The sequence below is a fragment of the Girardinichthys multiradiatus genome, chromosome 6, assembly GCF_021462225.1.
Source record: "Girardinichthys multiradiatus isolate DD_20200921_A chromosome 6, DD_fGirMul_XY1, whole genome shotgun sequence".
NCBI classification, from domain to species: domain Eukaryota; kingdom Metazoa; phylum Chordata; class Actinopteri; order Cyprinodontiformes; family Goodeidae; genus Girardinichthys; species Girardinichthys multiradiatus.
Genome location: NC_061799.1, coordinates 29,124,413 through 29,142,833, shown reverse-complemented (window position 1 = coordinate 29,142,833; position 18,421 = coordinate 29,124,413). Strand labels below are relative to the sequence as shown.

Genomic DNA, 18,421 nt, shown 5'->3' with positions numbered 1-18,421 from the left:
GCTCAAATGCTGCAGGTATTATCAGCCCATATATATGTAAAATGACTAAATTCCAATCCTAACTTTTATTACATACATAGCTCCTGTGGAGTGTGATAATATTAGTGTTTTCAAAATATTTTTGTCTTTGTCATTTAATTAAAGTTTTTTATTTGCTCTCAGTATTCGTCTGCATTGTGTAGCTATGCGTCCATATCTGTAGAAATCTACATTTATTGGTAACGGTATGTAAAAAACCTTAAAATAAAATAATTTTCTTGCAGCAGCATAACCTCACTCTGAAAATTCTAGAAAACGTCAACCTAATGCTAAGAAATTCCTTTTCAACAAAATCAATGGTGACACTATCATTGGCATTCCTACCAGTTCAGATGCAGTTCTCAAATGATGATTCCATTCATTAAAGAAAATAAGTTATCCAAACCAACCGGAAACTATGTGACAAACATCAACGTGAATTAACTGGGATAACCAGATCAACAGAAATTCAGGAAAAGATAGGAATAAAAGTCAGAGACATCTGTCAAGAAAGGAGGTTACAGAGACATTTCTAAGGGTTTTGGACTTCATGGGCCCACAGTAAAAAAAAAAAAACCATAAGCAGAGAAAACATGGACCATTGGTGAACCTTCCCAGGACTGTCCAGCCCGCTGTAATATTTCCAAGAGCAGATCCATTATTTATCCAGAAGGTCACAACAAAATCCAGAACAACATCTAATGCACTGCAGGCCTCACCTTCCTTCCTTAAGGTCAAAGATCATGATTCAACAATAGGAAGGAGACTGGACTAAAATGGCCTCCACAGGAGAGTTCAAAGGCCAAATTCACTCCTGACCAAAAAGAACACAAAGACCCATCTCACATTTACCAACAAACATTTTAATGATCCCTAAGGCTTCTGGAAAAATATACTGACAAGCCAAAAGTGGAACTTCTTGGATGATGTGTGTCTTGTTACATCTGGGAAAAAACACTACATTGGAAAAAAGAATGTCTGTTGAACATGGTGGTGTTTGGGTGATGGTCTGGGGCTGCTGTGAGGTGTAGATGATTTACAGTAGCTGAAGGAACCATGATTTTCAAGTTCATCTTTCCACCATACACAGTGAAGAGGACCATAAGGGAGGTGAAAGTAATTCCCAAAGTCACTGCTAGAGTGACAAGCAACAAAAGAAATGTAATTTGAAGCCTTTTGTATATCTTTATCAGTGCTGTAATTAAATGTAGCCCATCTATCAGCTCATCTGATTATTTCTGTTCAGCAGTAAAGACCAAAGAGTTTTCTGTATCGAATAAACCTTTGGGTTTACTGGGCTTGTTAAGACAGTAAGCTGCTCACCAACTCCGGCATTGTTGAACATCGCTGGCAGGACAAGCAGGATGTGGTTGGGCCAGTACTTCCTGTAGTGGGGCATCTCAAACTGTTTGACCACCAGGATGTGCAGATGAGTGGCACCCTCCATGGCGTGGAAGAGGTTGAGCAGGGCGTGCTCTTGGCGTCCTGTTGTCGGGGTGAAGATCGGACTCTTTAAAAGATCAGGATCCTGTGCAGAAACGCAAAGACATGTATATAGTAGCATTATTCCTCATCATATAGGTTATATCATACAATATGCTGATGACATTTGTGTATTCAGTAGACTTCTTCCATCCATCTATCTATCAGCTCATGTGATTAGTTATCTGACCTTTGTGGAGACCAGAGGCAGTCGTAAACTCTCCAGATGGCTGCCCTGATGACTGAATACAAAGTGGTGCTCCTTGGCTTTAGGAATGAAAAACTGAAGCTGGACCTCCTCTCCCAGCATGGACGAGCAGAAGGTGAAAGCATGTAAGGAGCACTCTGACAGCTGTAGCACACACACAAATGTATTATTTAAAGAGAGATGGAATTAGGAGATCTCAAAATTGAAAGCTTTTAGGTCAATATATTTTGACACAATAGTAGGGGAGCTTCTGTTAGTCAGATCAGATGAAGGAACCATGTATACCGTAGCTCACCTGTGTAGTAGGAACAGCCTCGCAGTACTGCTGACACTGTTCACAATGATGAAAGGCATTATGGGCAGCAAATCTATTTAGGCGTATTGACTTGGTCACTCTCTTGCATTGTGTTTGGTTCTCTCCTTCCTTCTTAAACTCTGTAAACAAATGAAATTGCATGTGTTTGAACTGTAAAATGTACATTTTAAATGCAGCTGCAAGTTAAGGTCTTTAGCTTGTTCAGTACAAATTTCTGACCTTTAAAAAACTTTGGCATCTTGTCAGAGTGAACAGGGCTGGCCTTGCTGAATTTAGGATCCCTGGGATTGGGGTCAAAGGGCAGCTTTCGAATATCCTCGATGTCGGGCCATTGTGTGTTTGCTGGAGTCATAACATCTGTAGTGTCTGCAAATAAAAGTGGGAAAAACGTTTGTCAGCACTACAGTGTTACCCGAAAGCACAGTTTTATACGTTTGAGCTTTCAACCTCAGTTTGTCCTGGAACCTGATGGATTTAGAAAAGTTGGCAGCGTTTTGCAAATCTCAGAGTTAAGGGAAGGATTTAAACTGTTTTTGTAATGCCAGTCACACTAACCACAATAATCAGTTATTTAAGATCCTAAAGCCAGTTTAAAATGTAAACACTAATCATTTTGATTTTTGTTTTGAACTAATGGTAAAACTTTATTTTACAGTAACTGCTCTGTCACACTTCTGTGTTATGTCACTTCTGTTCCGTCTATAAATAATTCCTTGTTTCTATATAATCTTATATTATTGTTCTTAAAGCAAAATTGGAATTGGCTAAAATCAGTATCAGGAGGAGCTTTATGATTGGAAATCCGCCAAAACATTTTGGTCGGTGCATCTCGGTTCAGCAGCTTTAAACCACCAACAAGTGAAGAGCATCAGTCGTCCTAATATAATGCTATGCTGAGGTATTTTTGTGGCCAGGCATCTTTGTGGCTGTTACTGGACATCAAACTAATCAAAACAGTCAATATTTAAGCAGTGCCAGCGGTCTCTTTCAACAGGATACCCAGGACACTCTGGTGGTCAGTCTGTAACTTAGAGCTCTTGTCTTGATAAAGACATTTGATTTTTGAATATAACAAAATATGCTTTTGTTTCCCTTTGCCATTGATTACATTTTTCAAAAATATTACAAGCCAATAAAACTTCAACACTCAATTTTTAAATTTATTTGCATCCCTTTTTGACCTCGTGGAGAAAATTATAATGTATCTTTTAAGGCCAGATTAATAATGATGTTGCTGTTCTCAATTTCAAACTTGGTATCTATTCACAAAATGACAGAGAATTGAAAATTATATATGCTTTCTGAATATAGGCTACAAGCGATTAACACATTGTTGTCGTCTTTTATTTCCATCATACATCCATCAAATTAGCAAAGCACTCATAGCGCGCAGACCGCCACCAAGGCAACAGGGTCATCAACGCACGTCAGCTATTTTCTGTGCTGTTGCTATACTCTGGATGACTTCCAGTTGTCACACCATGGTCTGGCAATGATAAATATTCCTTCAAAAAAATCCTGGATCCAGTTGGTGCTCCACATCACCACCAAAATCTAATCATTTGTTCCTTGTCCTAATACACACCTTTTCTGAAAATTTCATCAACATCCATACATAACTTTTTTATATATTTTGCAAACAGACAGATGGACAGACAAACCAATGCCAACAAAAACATAACCTCCTTGGTGGAGGTAACAATAAGTACCACTGATTCTCACCTTCCTCCTCATCTTCCTCATCATCATAAACGTCTACCTCCAGTAGTCTAATGAGCATACGAAACAGGATGCGTAGAAACTGCAGGTAGGCACCGGTTTTTCCTACCTGGCGAAGGACAAGAAAAGAATATTTGTACCTTTTTGTAATGACTCTCATATATCCAGGTGAATATATAACAGCATGTAGGCAATTCTAAAGCAACAAATCGACCAAAAACTGATAACGTTGGTACATTTTTCTTTGTTTACGTGGTAGACCACAGATACCGTACCATGCAAAAGCATTTATAGACCTTAAACTTTTCACATCTTGTTCTTGTATTTTATTGACTCTTTATATGACAGACCAGTAAAAAGTATAAGTGCTGGTATATATATATATATATATATATATATATACTGTATATGCATAATTGTAAAGTCAAACGAAAGCGATACATGGCTTTAATTTTTTTATGTATAAATATAAATCTGTAAAGTGTGGCATGGATTTACACAGTAAGCATGCATTTTTTTTCCCCCAATGTGTGTGTAAATGTATTATAAACCGCTGCAAAAAAAATCTGCCAACAGTTACAAATAAAGTAACCTTGAATTTTGAAGGTGCTCTGGTCAGATGAGACAAAAATGGAATCTTTCAGTCTACTTGCAAAACACTACAGAGAACTAACACTACATTTCAGCCTGAACAAACCACATGGCAGTGGCAGCATCATGCTGTGGGGATGCTTCTCTTCAGTGGAGATAGGGTAGTTGGTCTGGGCTGGTGGAAAGATGGATAAGGCTAAATACAGGGCAATCATGGAAACACAACTTTGTCGGTCTGTCATGTAAAATCCCAAGAAAATACATTGAAATTTGTGGCTAAAACATGACAAAATGTTTAAAACACCAATAATAATGAAAACTCTTCAACTTTTTTTTATCTTTATATGTTTTAACAGTTTTTTACAAGTCCTCATCCTATGGATTTGTTCCCTTGATTTTTAAATTGGCTATTGTCCAACTCTTTCTGAAAAAACTCTTATCTGGTCTTAACACTTGACAATTTTAATAATTACAGGCCAGATTTTCAAATTATCTTTTTTTTGCCAAAATCTTAGAGAAAGTGGGTTATACTCAGCTTTTTGGCCTTTTTAAATGAAAACTGTTTTTCTCACCAGAATCCACAGATACGGAGATATCTCCCCAATTCTTGCTTCACTGCAGTGGCTACCCGTGAAGTTCACAACTGACTTTAAAATCTTATAGTTTGTTTTTAAATCTTTGAAAGATCTCACCGTTGTGTCTCTTTCTTAGCTTCTCACTCCATTGAGCTCACTCTTATTCTTTTTATATATGCTTTTTACACTGCTTTTGTAGTTTATGTTTATTTTCATTTTTATTTTGTATGTTTTATCTATGTGAAGCACTTTGTACCTTTGTTTTAAAAACATGCTATATGAAATGAATAATTAGTTTGGCAAGGCACTGTATAATTTGCTCAATAATAAAATAAAAATGTGTGGTCATTATCCAAACTAAATAATTATTTTTCCAGAAACCTTTTTGGTAAGGAACATGCGTGTGTACTTATTTTACTTGTGGGGGTCCGCTGAGGAGCAGGCGTCGTGGATGGGGCACAGGTGGTGCTTCATAATCAGCATGATGCTGCCTGGCAACAGTCCACTGGCGGTAGTAAAGGCTCTGCTCTGCCCCCTGCAGGTTGTGTGTGATGAGGGGCCTCAGCGGACTGCTCCAGGACACATCTGCGTGAGGCAGGAGTGAGAAGGAGCTTAGCTGACTCCCCAATTCCCCAGACAGGAGGTTGTACGCCGCCCGTGATAAGATGACCGTTCGCGGCAACACCCTGGAGGGCTTGGACGTTCGTCCGCACTGCGTGGACTGGCTGGGCCTCTGTGTGGAGGAGGAAGAGGTGGAGGGAGAGGAAGATGAGGAGCTGGAGTAATGGGATGGTGTGGCGTTGGGGGCTTTTAGAGGGTTGGAGGAGAGCTGGCTTCCCAGCGAATCGCACTCCTGCTTGAATACTTCTGTTAGTGTGGCCATGTCCGAGGTGACGAGGCCTTCGGGTTGGGAGGTGGATGTGGACGGCTTCTGGAACGAGTCAGCCAAGTCAGATGAACTGACACCGTTCTCAACCAGGGAGCCTGATAGAGTACAGAAAGAGAAAGATAAATATTTTTGGTTATAATACAAAGTGTATTCAGTTTTAAAATCAGGGCAAAACTATTTAAAAGCCCTAATGAAGCACACTTTCCTGTCCGTTTTATCTAAAATAAAACCACATTTCCTTAAATGTCTAACCCATAAACAGTAGATAGCACACCCCTTGCCTGCAGGCCAACCTGATGTTCTCTTGAAGCTTAACAAAGACCGGATACGGTCAGTGTTAGCATCTCTAACATGACGTTCCAGCATTTCTCAGAGGCTCACCAGATGTTCTGGTTGCAGCGCTGCCATTGCTCTGAGGTCTCTCCAGCTCATCGCCGTCATTTAGACTAGTAGCAGTCTTCTCTCCATCTGATTCCCGAGGAGCTGTAGAGGTCTTGGACTCTTGGACCACATCCATGGACACGTAGGTGCAGGCCAGACCCACCTCCTGCTCTAGGGCAGTACGGGTCAGGTAGCTGGAGTCTATCAGACGCAGGTCCGTGTATTTCAGAGACCTGGAGGATCATAAATGTGAAAATTAAAGCTACAAATAATTTCCAATATTTAGTCCCTCATTTTCTTTTACCAGACCTTTATTCTGAAAAATAATAAGAAGCTAAAATAAATGATCAGAATCCTAAAAATCAATAAAAAAATCTAAATTGATTTACAGCTTGACAATGATCCATAAATAAATCTGATCCACAGTGAAAATCAGCTGTCTGTGGGATATTTTGTAGCTATATGTATGAACTGTGTGATTACCGGGGGAAGGTCTCTCCAAGAGGGTCTTTCCCTGTCAATATGACAATGCAGGGCAGCCCCTCTAAATCCTCATACGTGTGTGGCACCCATTCTTCATTCTCACAGCCTCTCCACGCCTGCAGCAGAAAAAAAAAAAAAAAAAACACCCAGTTTTTTGCACAATAATTAATATAAGTGAAAGAATAAAAACACAGATGTTGACTGATTTTTGATATTTCAGGCCCAGTTTTGTCTGAATCACAAGAATGTTTCATTTTTGCAGCAACTTTATTACCTTTAAGAACTACTGAGTTCTTTCTTTCTTATTTTATTTGCAGACACTATTGCAGATGCTGCTGTACTCCTTGAACTTTGTCACATAGTTTTTAAATTACAACCTCACATTCCTCTTCCAATGGGAGAAAATTGAGAAGAAACAAAAGCCAAAGGCCCATTAAGTTATTTATTCTAATCTATTGGAACGTGGCTAATTGTGCAACTTGGCGAGGAGGAAAAAAAAACAAAAAAACAGCTATGTTCCAATTTGAAAGCACTGAAAACAAACTATTCTAAAGTAAGCAACTCCAAACACCAAAAACACACTCATACATGTTGTATTACATTAACCCTCAACAGTACCTGGCTTGGACAAGCCACCATTAAGAGAAAAACACAGCGATTATTCTTATGTTATTCTCACCCTGAGGATGTTGATGAAGTTTCTGGACAGGTTGAGTTCAGACACTGGACTTCCCAGCAGCACTGCGAAGCACAGCTGCAGTCCAAGCTTGTCCCTCACATCCTCCAGTCTCTCTCGGGCCAACATCGCCAGCTGCAGCGAGGGGACGCGGACCAGCAGCATGTGGCCGTGTCCCTGGGAGCCCTCTCGACTCGGAGCGTTTATCAGGTCCTCCACCATGGCCAGGGTCTCCGGGGTTATGTGATCCCTCAGGGACGGGGAAGAGGTCAGAGCCATCATGGCCTCAGTGTACTGCTGAATCAGCAGGTAGCTGCGGATCACCATGCTGTGCAGGTGGGGATGTCTGAGGCAAACATTGAAGAGTTTGACTGATTCTAAGGACTGTTTTTGACAGGATTATTAGTAAAGTTATTCCTCGGTGTCAGCCCTACCTCTCTAAGAGAGTATGAACCATCTTCTCAAACGCATCATCGCAGCGCAGGATGGGGCTGGCTACGCCCCACTGCAGGGAGCAGCTGTAATTCCTCAGGCCAAAGTAGACCAGCTCATTATGAGGCTGATCCCTCTGCTGGAAAGAAATGTTCATATCAACAACATAATTAAACATTTTGTATGTCTGTATGTCAGTGTACTCACATTTTATGGAGCAAAGCAAAGAAAAATCACCCATTGCATTTGAAAGGCTGTGACTACATATTTAGTCCAGAAGGTGGAGTCGTTGAGTCATGGCCATTAAGTAGGGCTCAAGAAAAATTTTACATATTTAATAAATATTAATGTTAACTTTTGAATGAGTGAATGATTAAATTATTTAATTTGAAATAAAAAACAAAAAAATTAAAAAAGTTAATATCTTAAATGTAAAACTAGCAACAACAATAATAATATCTCTAATGATAATAATAACATATTATTTTTGTAATCTAGCAGGTGGAGAAGCTACTAAACACCAGCCAGCAGGAAAGTGACAAGTTCTATATTTTAATAAAATTACTCTGACGTTTTCTCCAACATTTAAAAGATAAATTAAAAGGTAAGTAATTATTTCATTTCATTTATTAATTTGTATAACTATTCAAAACAACCAACTAAGGTGACCAAATCACTTAAAAGTCACAGTGAAAATCACAAAACCAAGAAAACATACAACAATAAAAGCAGACAACTGATCAAGTCCTTGATTTAATGTATTGTTAAAAATTGTAACATTTAGACAAACAGAAGAATGAATGAATAAATGAATTGAATAATTATGTAATATAAAATGTTATTAATATTAACAATAATAATAACAATATTGAAAAATGATTAATTAGCCATTTGTGATGTAATATATAAACTTTCAAATATTAAATGAACGAATAAATGAATGAAGGAATTACTTTGTAAATAAAAAATATAACAGCGTAAGTTATTATTTGTTAGATTCCCACCTGTTGGTGTTTTTGATATTTTCTCAGATATTTTAGGTTTTTTTGATGCTGTGAAAACAAAAGAACTCACCAAATTGTCACTGGATGGCCAGTGAATTTCATTGTGGATGCTGATGCGGGACTGGTGGGTCTGGAGGGTGTAAGGGAAACAGCTGACCTGCAAGACCAAGAGGTTCATGGCGTCCAGGACTTCCTGGCAGTTCACCACCCGGTCGGCCAGACCCTGTAGCTCCCCGTGGCACACAGAGCCTGACAGGGCACTGGAGATGAAGATGGGTCATGGAAAATTTAGAAATTGTCCTTTTCTATCATAACATGCAAAAAGGTTAGTAGATACAAGTTTGAGCCGGGCCATGGTGAAGCACAAATCTTTTTGTTCTTGTTTAACTTCTTACTGCAGGAAAACATCCATCTATCCTGCACGTACAGGTCCTTCTCAAAATATTAGCATATTGTGATAAAGTTCATTATTTTCCATAATGTCATGATGAAAATTTAACATTCATATATTTTAGATTCATTGCACACTAACTGAAATATTTCAGGTCTTTTATTGTCTTAATACGGATGATTTTGGCATACAGCTCATGAAAACCCAAAATTCTTATCTCACAAAATTAGCATATCATTAAAAGGGTCTCTAAACGAGCTATGAACCTAATCATCTGAATCAACGAGTTAACTCTAAACACCTGCAAAAGATTCCTGAGGCCTTTAAAACTCCCAGCCTGGTTCATCACTCAAAACCCCAATCATGGGTAAGACTGCCGACCTGACTGCTGTCCAGAAGGCCACTATTGACACCCTCAAGCAAGAGGGTAAGACACAGAAAGAAATTTCTGAACGAATAGGCTGTTCCCAGAGTGCTGTATCAAGGCACCTCAGTGGGAAGTCTGTGGGAAGGAAAATGTGTGGCAGAAAACGCTGCACAACGAGAAGAGGTGACCGGACCCTGAGGAAGATTGTGGAGAAGGGCCGATTCCAGACCTTGGGGGACCTGCGGAAGCAGTGGACTGAGTCTGGAGTAGAAACATCCAGAGCCACCGTGCACAGGCGTGTGCAGGAAATGGGCTACAGGTGCCGCATTCCCCAGGTCAAGCCACTTTTGAACCAGAAACAGCAGCAGAAGCGCCTGACCTGGGCTACAAAGAAGCAGCACTGGACTGTTGCTCAGTGGTCCAAAGTACTTTTTTCGGATGAAAGCAAATTCTGCATGTCATTCGGAAATCAAGGTGCCAGAGTCTGGAGGAAGACTGGGGAGAAGGAAATGCCAAAATGCCAGAAGTCCAGTGTCAAGTACCCACAGTCAGTGATGGTCTGGGGTGCCGTGTCAGCTGCTGGTGTTGGTCCACTGTGTTTTATCAAGGGCAGGGTCAATGCAGCTGGCTATCAGGAGATTTTGGAGCACTTCATGCTTCCATCTGCTGAAAAGATTTATGGAGATGAAGATTTCATTTTTCAGCACGACCTGGCACCTGCTCACAGTGCTAAAACCACTGGTAAATGGTTTACTGACCATGGTATCACTGTGCTCAATTGGCCTGCCAACTCTCCTGACCTGAACCCCATAGAGAATCTGTGGGATATTGTGAAGAGAACGTTGAGAGACTCAAGACCCAACACTCTGGATGAGCTAAAGGCCGCTATCGAAGCATCCTGGGCCTCCATAAGACCTCAGCAGTGCCACAGGCTGATTGCCTCCATGCCACGCCGCATTGAAGCAGTCATTTCTGCAAAAGGATTCCCGACCAAGTATTGAGTGCATAACTGTACATGATTATTTGAAGGTTGACGTTTTTTGTATTAAAAACACTTTTCTTTTATTGGTCGGATGAAATATGCTAATTTTGTGAGATAGGAATTTTGGGTTTTCATGAGCTGTATGCCAAAATCATTCGTATTAAGACAATAAAAGACCTGAAATATTTCAGTTAGTGTGCAATGAATCTAAAATATATGAATGTTAAATTTTCATCATTACATTATGGAAAATAATTAACTTTATCACAATATGCTAATATTTTGAGAAGGACCTGTATAACCAAAACGGGTCCATTTTGGAAAAAGTAAAGAGGAAGTCTAGCCTGAAGACACAATTCTCAGAGAAGGTTTGAGGAGTCTCACCAGCTTAACTCAAAATCCAATACGACTGCCTTGCATTTGAAACATAGTGGTAGCTGCAATAATAGTTTATATAGAGTTACTCTCTCCCTCATGTTGATTAAACCACTTTTTGTGAACAAGTCCATTTCGTGTTTGAACGTATAACATGTGGAGACATACATCTCTTTTTGCTTGTATTGTTAACAGTAACTATCCTGTTCATTACATGTAGCAGGCCACTGCTTTTCTGACTTGCTAAAAGAACTTGGTTAAGATGGGTGGAACCTCAGAGGCTACTGTCTACATCTCACTTCACTTTCTAGAAGTTTCTTTATTTATTCTTCATGAACCTGACCTTAACTTTTGGTTGGTACTTTAACTACATCAGAGCTATTTTACTAAGTATTTGTAAATTGTTGTTTGTTTAAACCTAAGACAGTACAGGTACTGCAGATCTGCACCACATGTTGAAAATCATGGACTTAGACCATAACAACACTGAGCCTAGGTTTAACAACTTTCAAGGGAATGTATTAGTTTTCAGTTGTTAAAGCTGTTCTCAGATTTTATCAGGGTTTTAGACTAACAGGGCTGCATTTCCAGTCATAACAGCTCTTTTTCTCACAGACCTAATTTGTCAGCCCACCAAAGTCAGAGGTGATTTCTCAAATTTCTTATTATCACCTTGTGAGGTCGACGTGCGAGTTGTCATGAATCAGGACAAACAGGGTGTAGGGGTTCTGCTTGACTTTCTTCATGAAGGCCTCCATCCTGATGTGAACTTCAGCATCCAGACGCACCACATACTTCTCTGATTTCTGGTGGGCTGTGGAGGCATCTTCGTTTCCGAGGTCCACAAGGACTCCTGAGCCAACAAGCACACATTTAGTGAAAGCAAGTCTCAGATTTATAAAACAGTTTTCATAGAGGGTTTCTGGACATTTTTCAAGTCTAAATTCCAGACATTTGATGATGAACTAAGGATTAAAGGAGGGATAAATGATTGGGGGGATGATGGAGGAAGGAAGATAATTTGGCACTCTAAAAGGATGGAAGGAAAGATGATAGCAAGGAAAGAGGAGGGAAGTAAGGATGACAATAAAGGAAGTAAATAAGTCTGAAAATACAAACTTTTCCCATACTATTTGTTTTCCATACTTATCTAGACCTAGAAAATAGATAAATCTAATTCCACATGTCTATATGCTTTACTGATGTATGTAGGGACTATGTTATTGAAATTAATAAAAGAAAACTGCAGCACTAAGGAAATAATGATTAGTTATGGTAAAGGCATTGTGACAGATATTCTCTCTCCTACATACCTGATTGTCGGATGCGCTGTGCTGTCTGGTGTACCAGAATGTGAGATGGAGGAACCAGAACCAGAAAGTCCACTTTACAAAAGCGACCTAAGTCCAGGTTCTGGGTACCTGAATCAGCAATGGAGCAAACCTGGGAGAGAAGACTTCGAGCCACGGTCAGCTGGGCCGGATAGATCTGAAAGACCCTGTTTAGGAGCTCTGCTGCAGGGGAACAAGCAAGGAGCACAAATGTAGATGGTAGTAATGTGTAAATACATACAGGGGTTGGACAATGAAACTGAAACACCTGGTTTTAGACCACAATAATTTATTAGTATGGTGTAGGACCTCCTTTTACGGCCAATACAGCATCAATTCATCTTGGGAATGACATATACAAGTCCTGCACAGTGGTCAGAGGGATTTTAAGCCATTCTTCTTGCAGGATAGTGGCCAGGTCACTACGTGATACTGGTGGAGGAAAACATTTCTTGACTTGCTCCTCCAAAACACCCCAAAGTGGCTCAATAATATTTAGATCTGGTGACTGTGCAGGCCATGGGAGATGTTCAACTTCACTTTCATGTTCATCAAACCAATCTTTCACCAGTCTTGCTGTGTGTATTGGTGCATTGTCATCCTGATACACGGCACCGCCTTCAGGATACAATGTTTGAACCATTGGATGCACATGGTCCTCAAGAATGGTTCGGTAGTCCTTGGCAGTGACGCGCCCATCTAGCACAAGTATTGGGCCAAGGGAATGGCATGATATGGCAGCCCAAACCATCACTGATCCACCCCCATGCTTCAATCTGGGCATGCAACAGTCTGGGTGGTACGCTTCTTTGGGGCTTCTCCACACCGTAACTCTCCCGGATGTGGGGAAAACAGTAAAGGTGGACTCATCAGAGAACAATACATGTTTCACATTGTCCACAGCCCAAGATTTGCGCTCCTTGTACCATTGAAACTGACGTTTGGCATTGGCATGAGTGACCAAAGGTTTGGCTATAGCAGCCCGGCCGTGTACATTGACCCTGTGGAGCTCCCGACGGACAGTTCTGGTGGAAACAGGAGAGTTGAGGTGTACGTTTAATTGGGCAGCCGTGGTTTTATGTTTTTTGGATACAATCCGGGTTAGCACCTGAACATCCCTTTCAGACAGCTTCCTCTTGCGTCCACAGTTAATCCTGTTGGATGTGGTTCGTCCTTCTTGGTGGTATGCTGACATTACCCTGGATACCGTGGATCTTGATACATCACAAAGACTTGCTGTCTTGGTCACAGATGCACCAGCAAGACGTGCACCAACAATTTGTCCTCTTTTGAACTCTGGTATGTCACCCATAATGTTGTGTGCATTTCAATATTTTGAGCAAAACTGTGCTCTTACCCTGCTAATTGAACCTTCACACTCTGCTCTTAATGGTGCAATGTGCAATCAATGAAGACTGGCTACCAGGCTGGTCCAATTTAGCCATGAAACCTCCCACACTAAAATGACAGGTGTTTCAGTTTTATTGTCCAACCCCTGTATATACTGTATATATAAATTATTATTTTAAACAGATAATAATAAAAATGCCCTTAAAAGAAATCTCTCCTTAGAAGTTCCTTTATATTCAACTTTTAAAATAATTGAATCTTGGTTTATAGATCTAGCAAAAAAAGACTATGATAGTGAGGATTTTCAGTATTAGTTTATTGGAGCCAAGGGAGAATTAAATTTTACACTTAGTTAAAAATTGAAAAAACACCAGGAGAAAAATAATACCCAAACCCTCCGGATGAGGGTTAGACGTGTGTTTTGTTAAAAAGGCTCCTGTCAGCTAAAGACATTTATTCAGGATGATTAAATACTTCATAAATTTTATCCACCTCAAACAAATCATCTGAATTTAGAGTAAAGATTTAAAGTTAAACCTTAAAGTTTGGATGCGAAACATATTTTTAAACCCATGAAGATACAGGGATTTATTTATGTTTACAAAACAGTATTATTATGTTTACCTTTAAAAAAATTCTAGAGGCCAGCACCAGTGATCAACAAGAGACTATTAATTTACCTTTCAAAATAAAGCTTTCAAATCTCTTCAAAATAAAAGTCTCAGTCCTTCAAAGGTTAGATAAAAGTAGGTTTTTCATTTCTATTGGAAGCAAACCAGTCAAAAAAAAGGGGATTATCCTCAAATTTAATAACACTCTCCAAAATAAAAGTAGCAATACTCCATAGTAGATTACTGCAAAAGTAGAGTCTAATTACTAATGCAACTACTGGTAAAAATAATATTTTTAATTAATATTAATATTATATTTACTTAATGCCAATAAAATAATTTATTATTTTATGTAGTACTGATATCAATATCAGGTTCAGATGTCATTCAAAAACAAAAAGAGAACATATGGAAGTTTTATTTCTACTATCCAAATAAGCAAAAACACAAAATTTCAAAGTTTGCATATAAAATTTTAAATACAAAAAACAACCTGTTGTTGGCCTGTTTTGAGACAATGAAACCTCACTCCTCTGAATCCAGTGGTCTAATATTTATGGCTTTTGTTTCACAGAAATTTAAATAAAATTTACACCCCCGTGATACCGACCCCTGATTGAATCGTGTTTAAATAATTCGCCTGTTAAATTCTGATATATCATCCCCAGTGCTCAGAAATATACTAATTAATTTAAAATGAAGTTTACTATCTAACAAGTTAGCCAAATAGCAGTGTCCAACCTGTGTCTGCCGGTGGTGACATGCTGGCAGGCTCCTGTGAGTGGATATTTTCAGTGATATCACCCTGGAATGGCTGGATGACCTGTCCTTTCCGTTTGCGCTGATATCGTACGAGCTGCTTGTCAAGATTGTCCCCTAGAGAAGGAAACAATCGCCATAGTCACACAGACATGGAAACAAGCACCACAGCTTGGGCATGAATCTGACAAACGGCAATCTCTATTCTGGGCCATCTCTGTTTGGTGCAATCAAGCATTTAAACTGTTTTATTCATCTTACAGAGAAATACAGATTGCAGATCGGACATGTTTACTTATGAACCCATTTGAATAAATGAATAACACGACTCAGTGTACCCAATTACTTAAACAACAGAACTCTCCGGCAGACCTACCAAGAGAGGTGGTTCTGAAGTGAGATGCCAGGACACTGACTTTCCCTGTGATGAGTTCGTAACTGATTTCCTTCAGAAACTCATTGGTTGTGAGCATGCCTTCAGCTAAGGCACGTGCTTGGTACTTGCCTGAAGAGAACAGGTGTGTTAGTATTAGCTGAACAAACTGTGTCCAGTTTGATCATGAAAAGATGAAAAATAGTGCAGTAAACTCACCCAAAACAAGCACACAGAACTCGTTGCCATTAATTTTCGAGGCACATATAATGACAACATAGGTTGGCAGGCGCTGCTGATGCTGTGGACCTTCACTGAGAGAGCGTAGGGACTCAGAGATGCCCTCACCCAAAGAGTTGTGGGTGACCACCACCTGGACGCTGCCCCCGGAGACACTCGCTTCCAGTCGAGCCAGCCATGGAAGCTGGGACGGGGAGATGGCAGGATTGCCAGGACAGCACAGCATGGCCTTTAAAACTATCTGCTCCAGCTCCTCCCTCAGAGGAATCTGGTTTGAAGCTGCAGAAGGGTTGAAATAAAGACTTAAGACATATCACTTTGTGTGCTATGAATCTATAAAGCACAGGCTTAACCTCCTAAATTAAATTCATTAAACAACTTCTTAGTGCAGTTCTAACTTACTGATCTGAGCTGATAAAACATTTGAGTGGTGTTTATTTTTTTCCAATAAAGATTTCACAAACAGCTGCTTACCTAAACGTGCAAGGTACTGTAAAGTGAGCAGGATCATCATCTCCACACTGAGCGTCTGGCTGCTGTCGAGACCCAAAGTTTCCAGGTTATTTTCTGTCAGCTGGCTGTTCTTATAGCAGCTGACCAGCAGGGGGCTCACCACTATATTGCCAACGTTCCCATAGAAATATGGTAAAGTGCCATGCCCTAAAAAGAAAATGTCACCGTGTCACCATGAATAAAACAAAAACCTCGTAAAGAGAGAAATAATTAAAAACAATTTAAGAGATCGTTTGCTTTGCTGAGCAGAGTAGATTGAAGTTGGTTAACGCAGAATGGGTGAGTGAAAGGAAACCTCTACCAATGAGGATGACGGGCCGAACGCCTGAACAGTTGAGCAGGTTTTCAGGGATGATGACTGTTTCTCCAGCAGCGACAGGCTGGGGCTGAAGGACACCAGCCACCAGTGGCTGAGGAGAGGACACTGCTAAAACAGAACCTGGAGAATTATTTTTAAAAAAAGGAGTCAGTGCTCTCAAATAAACAGATAATTAGTACTTACATTACATTTAAAGGCTGGAGATACAGTGACTCTTTATTTTACTGTTTGGTTTATTGTAATATTGTGTTATGCATTTCAGGCAAAAGAATAAGAAGATTTGTTTGGAAAACCAAATTTTTCTTACAGGAAAGATCAAAGCAAACCCCAACGCTAGAACAATAATGAAGTTAAGCCATTACTAGTCAGTGAGAGCAAACAAAATATAGCCAAAAGCCAAAAGTTGCACTTCCATTTAGTTTTGTGAAACATTTTTATTTTTATTCTGTAATTTTCTATTCTAGAATTTTTATTTTTTTTGGGATTTAAAAAAACTGTTATATATATCTCAAATGTTATTGCATGCTTTCTGATTTGTTACTTTGCTTAGTCTCATTATTTTGTTAAATTGGATCTCAGTATTAAAACTGTTTAAAAGAGAAGGATACAAACTAAAAGAAATAACTTGCTTAATAAGATGAACCTTAAAAATGATTACAGTAAATTTATGTTTTATTGCAGTAGCATAACTACACACTGAAAGAAATGTAGAAGAATGCAACCTTAAAATATGTACATATACCCAGCAACCATAATGAAACGTACACTAATAAAAACCCAAAACCTGGCACCCTTAACAAATCTCCTCAAATTATTATAACCAAAGCATTTTTTTAAGTTCAGACTTTACACTTTAAGGTTAATCAAACTCTAAACACACTACAGGTGGGTCTGGTGTAAGATACATGGAAAAGGACCTCATGCTCATGTAAAGCATGGTGGAGGACCTGTAATGCTGTGGGCATGTTTATCTTTAAAAATCTTTGAAAATAATGTCAGAGTTAAGGCATCATGTAACCTTTAAAACACCAGGACATTTTTTTCATTTAAAATCCGGTGGCCTCTGTCAGAAATCTGAAAACGTGTTTCATCAGGATATTGATCCAAAACATTTGGCCAAATGAATGCAGAGAAACACTGAGCTAAAGATAAGAGAACTCAGGGCTACGAATTATCTAGACTGTCCAAAGTCGAAAGTCCATAATCCTACCTTGTGATTTTGTAACGACTATTATTTATTACAGCGAGATTTTCCAAAGTGAATAAAAGTACTAAAAATAAAGGTTTAATTATTCCAGATTTTCATTGTTGGGATTATTAGTTATGGAGAGTGATGCAGTTGTGCATTAACTCCTGTTACATAATAACTAGACAGCTTCTCCAAGAATGCAATCTTCAAAATTATTTTGGCACCGAGTTGTCCTGCTCTATCTCCATGACCACACAGAGTGAATCACCCTTAACAACCAGAGGAGCTAGGTGACGTCAGAGGCACAATCATCTCCACATCGGAGGGATGGAAAACCACAGGAGGGAAAGGCAAAGTCTATGTTTCTAAGGGAAGAGAGACACTGCACACAAGGTCACAGACAGACATTTGGACACTCAGTGAAACACAACTTGAAAGCAGGGTTCATTAAAAACACAGGGCTAAGGCGCAAACCTGGAGAGGCAACTATTGGCCGAATTGCCGGGACCGGGACGGCTGTTGGTGGGACTGGGACCACGGTGCTGGGATGCCAGCTGCGATGGCGCTTCTTTGGGGGACCGGAGTTCATAGCAGAGGATACTGATCATCAAACAGAGACCAGAACCAATGTTAGATAAAATCAAGCAGATCAAAGGAAGAACAAGCTGAAGATGAAAAAAGATGAAAAACAGAGAGAGAAAGGGCCTACCAGGACTGTCTCCTAAATCAGGAGTGCGATACCCCTGAGCCTGCGGAACCAAGGAGACCTGGGAGGGGCTCAGTAACAAAGGGTGCACTTCAACAGCCAGGCTGTTCGTTGGTCCGTTCACCCTAAGAGCTGTGGGAA

The 18,421-nt window shown here is 39.7% G+C and overlaps 1 protein-coding gene across 17 annotated transcripts in view; it reads right to left on the bottom strand.

Annotated features, from left to right (window-relative positions):
* The window catches only part of greb1l (GREB1 like retinoic acid receptor coactivator), an 82,071-nt gene that overhangs the window by 11,394 nt on the left and 52,256 nt on the right, over positions 1-18,421 (bottom strand). For 10 of the 17 annotated variants that reach the window (XM_047369332.1, XM_047369333.1, XM_047369334.1 and 7 more), the window contains exons 9-28: positions 18,284-18,421; positions 18,049-18,174; positions 16,368-16,505; positions 16,028-16,213; positions 15,533-15,832; positions 15,317-15,445; positions 14,923-15,057; positions 12,203-12,403; positions 11,562-11,742; positions 8,845-9,034; positions 7,773-7,909; positions 7,342-7,684; positions 6,663-6,778; positions 6,180-6,412; positions 5,328-5,893; positions 3,747-3,852; positions 2,244-2,390; positions 2,004-2,143; positions 1,691-1,852; positions 1,342-1,546 (exon numbers count right to left, since the gene is read on the bottom strand). In XM_047369332.1, coding sequence (XP_047225288.1) covers positions 1,342-1,546; positions 1,691-1,852; positions 2,004-2,143; positions 2,244-2,390; positions 3,747-3,852; positions 5,328-5,893; positions 6,180-6,412; positions 6,663-6,778; positions 7,342-7,684; positions 7,773-7,909; positions 8,845-9,034; positions 11,562-11,742; positions 12,203-12,403; positions 14,923-15,057; positions 15,317-15,445; positions 15,533-15,832; positions 16,028-16,213; positions 16,368-16,505; positions 18,049-18,174; positions 18,284-18,421 — 3,879 coding nt within the window. The remainder of the gene's footprint in view (positions 1-1,341; positions 1,547-1,690; positions 1,853-2,003; positions 2,144-2,243; positions 2,391-3,746; positions 3,853-5,327; positions 5,894-6,179; positions 6,413-6,662; positions 6,779-7,341; positions 7,685-7,772; positions 7,910-8,844; positions 9,035-11,561; positions 11,743-12,202; positions 12,404-14,922; positions 15,058-15,316; positions 15,446-15,532; positions 15,833-16,027; positions 16,214-16,367; positions 16,506-18,048; positions 18,175-18,283) is intronic. The other 7 variants (XM_047369336.1, XM_047369347.1, XM_047369339.1 and 4 more) reach the window with 5 other exon arrangements.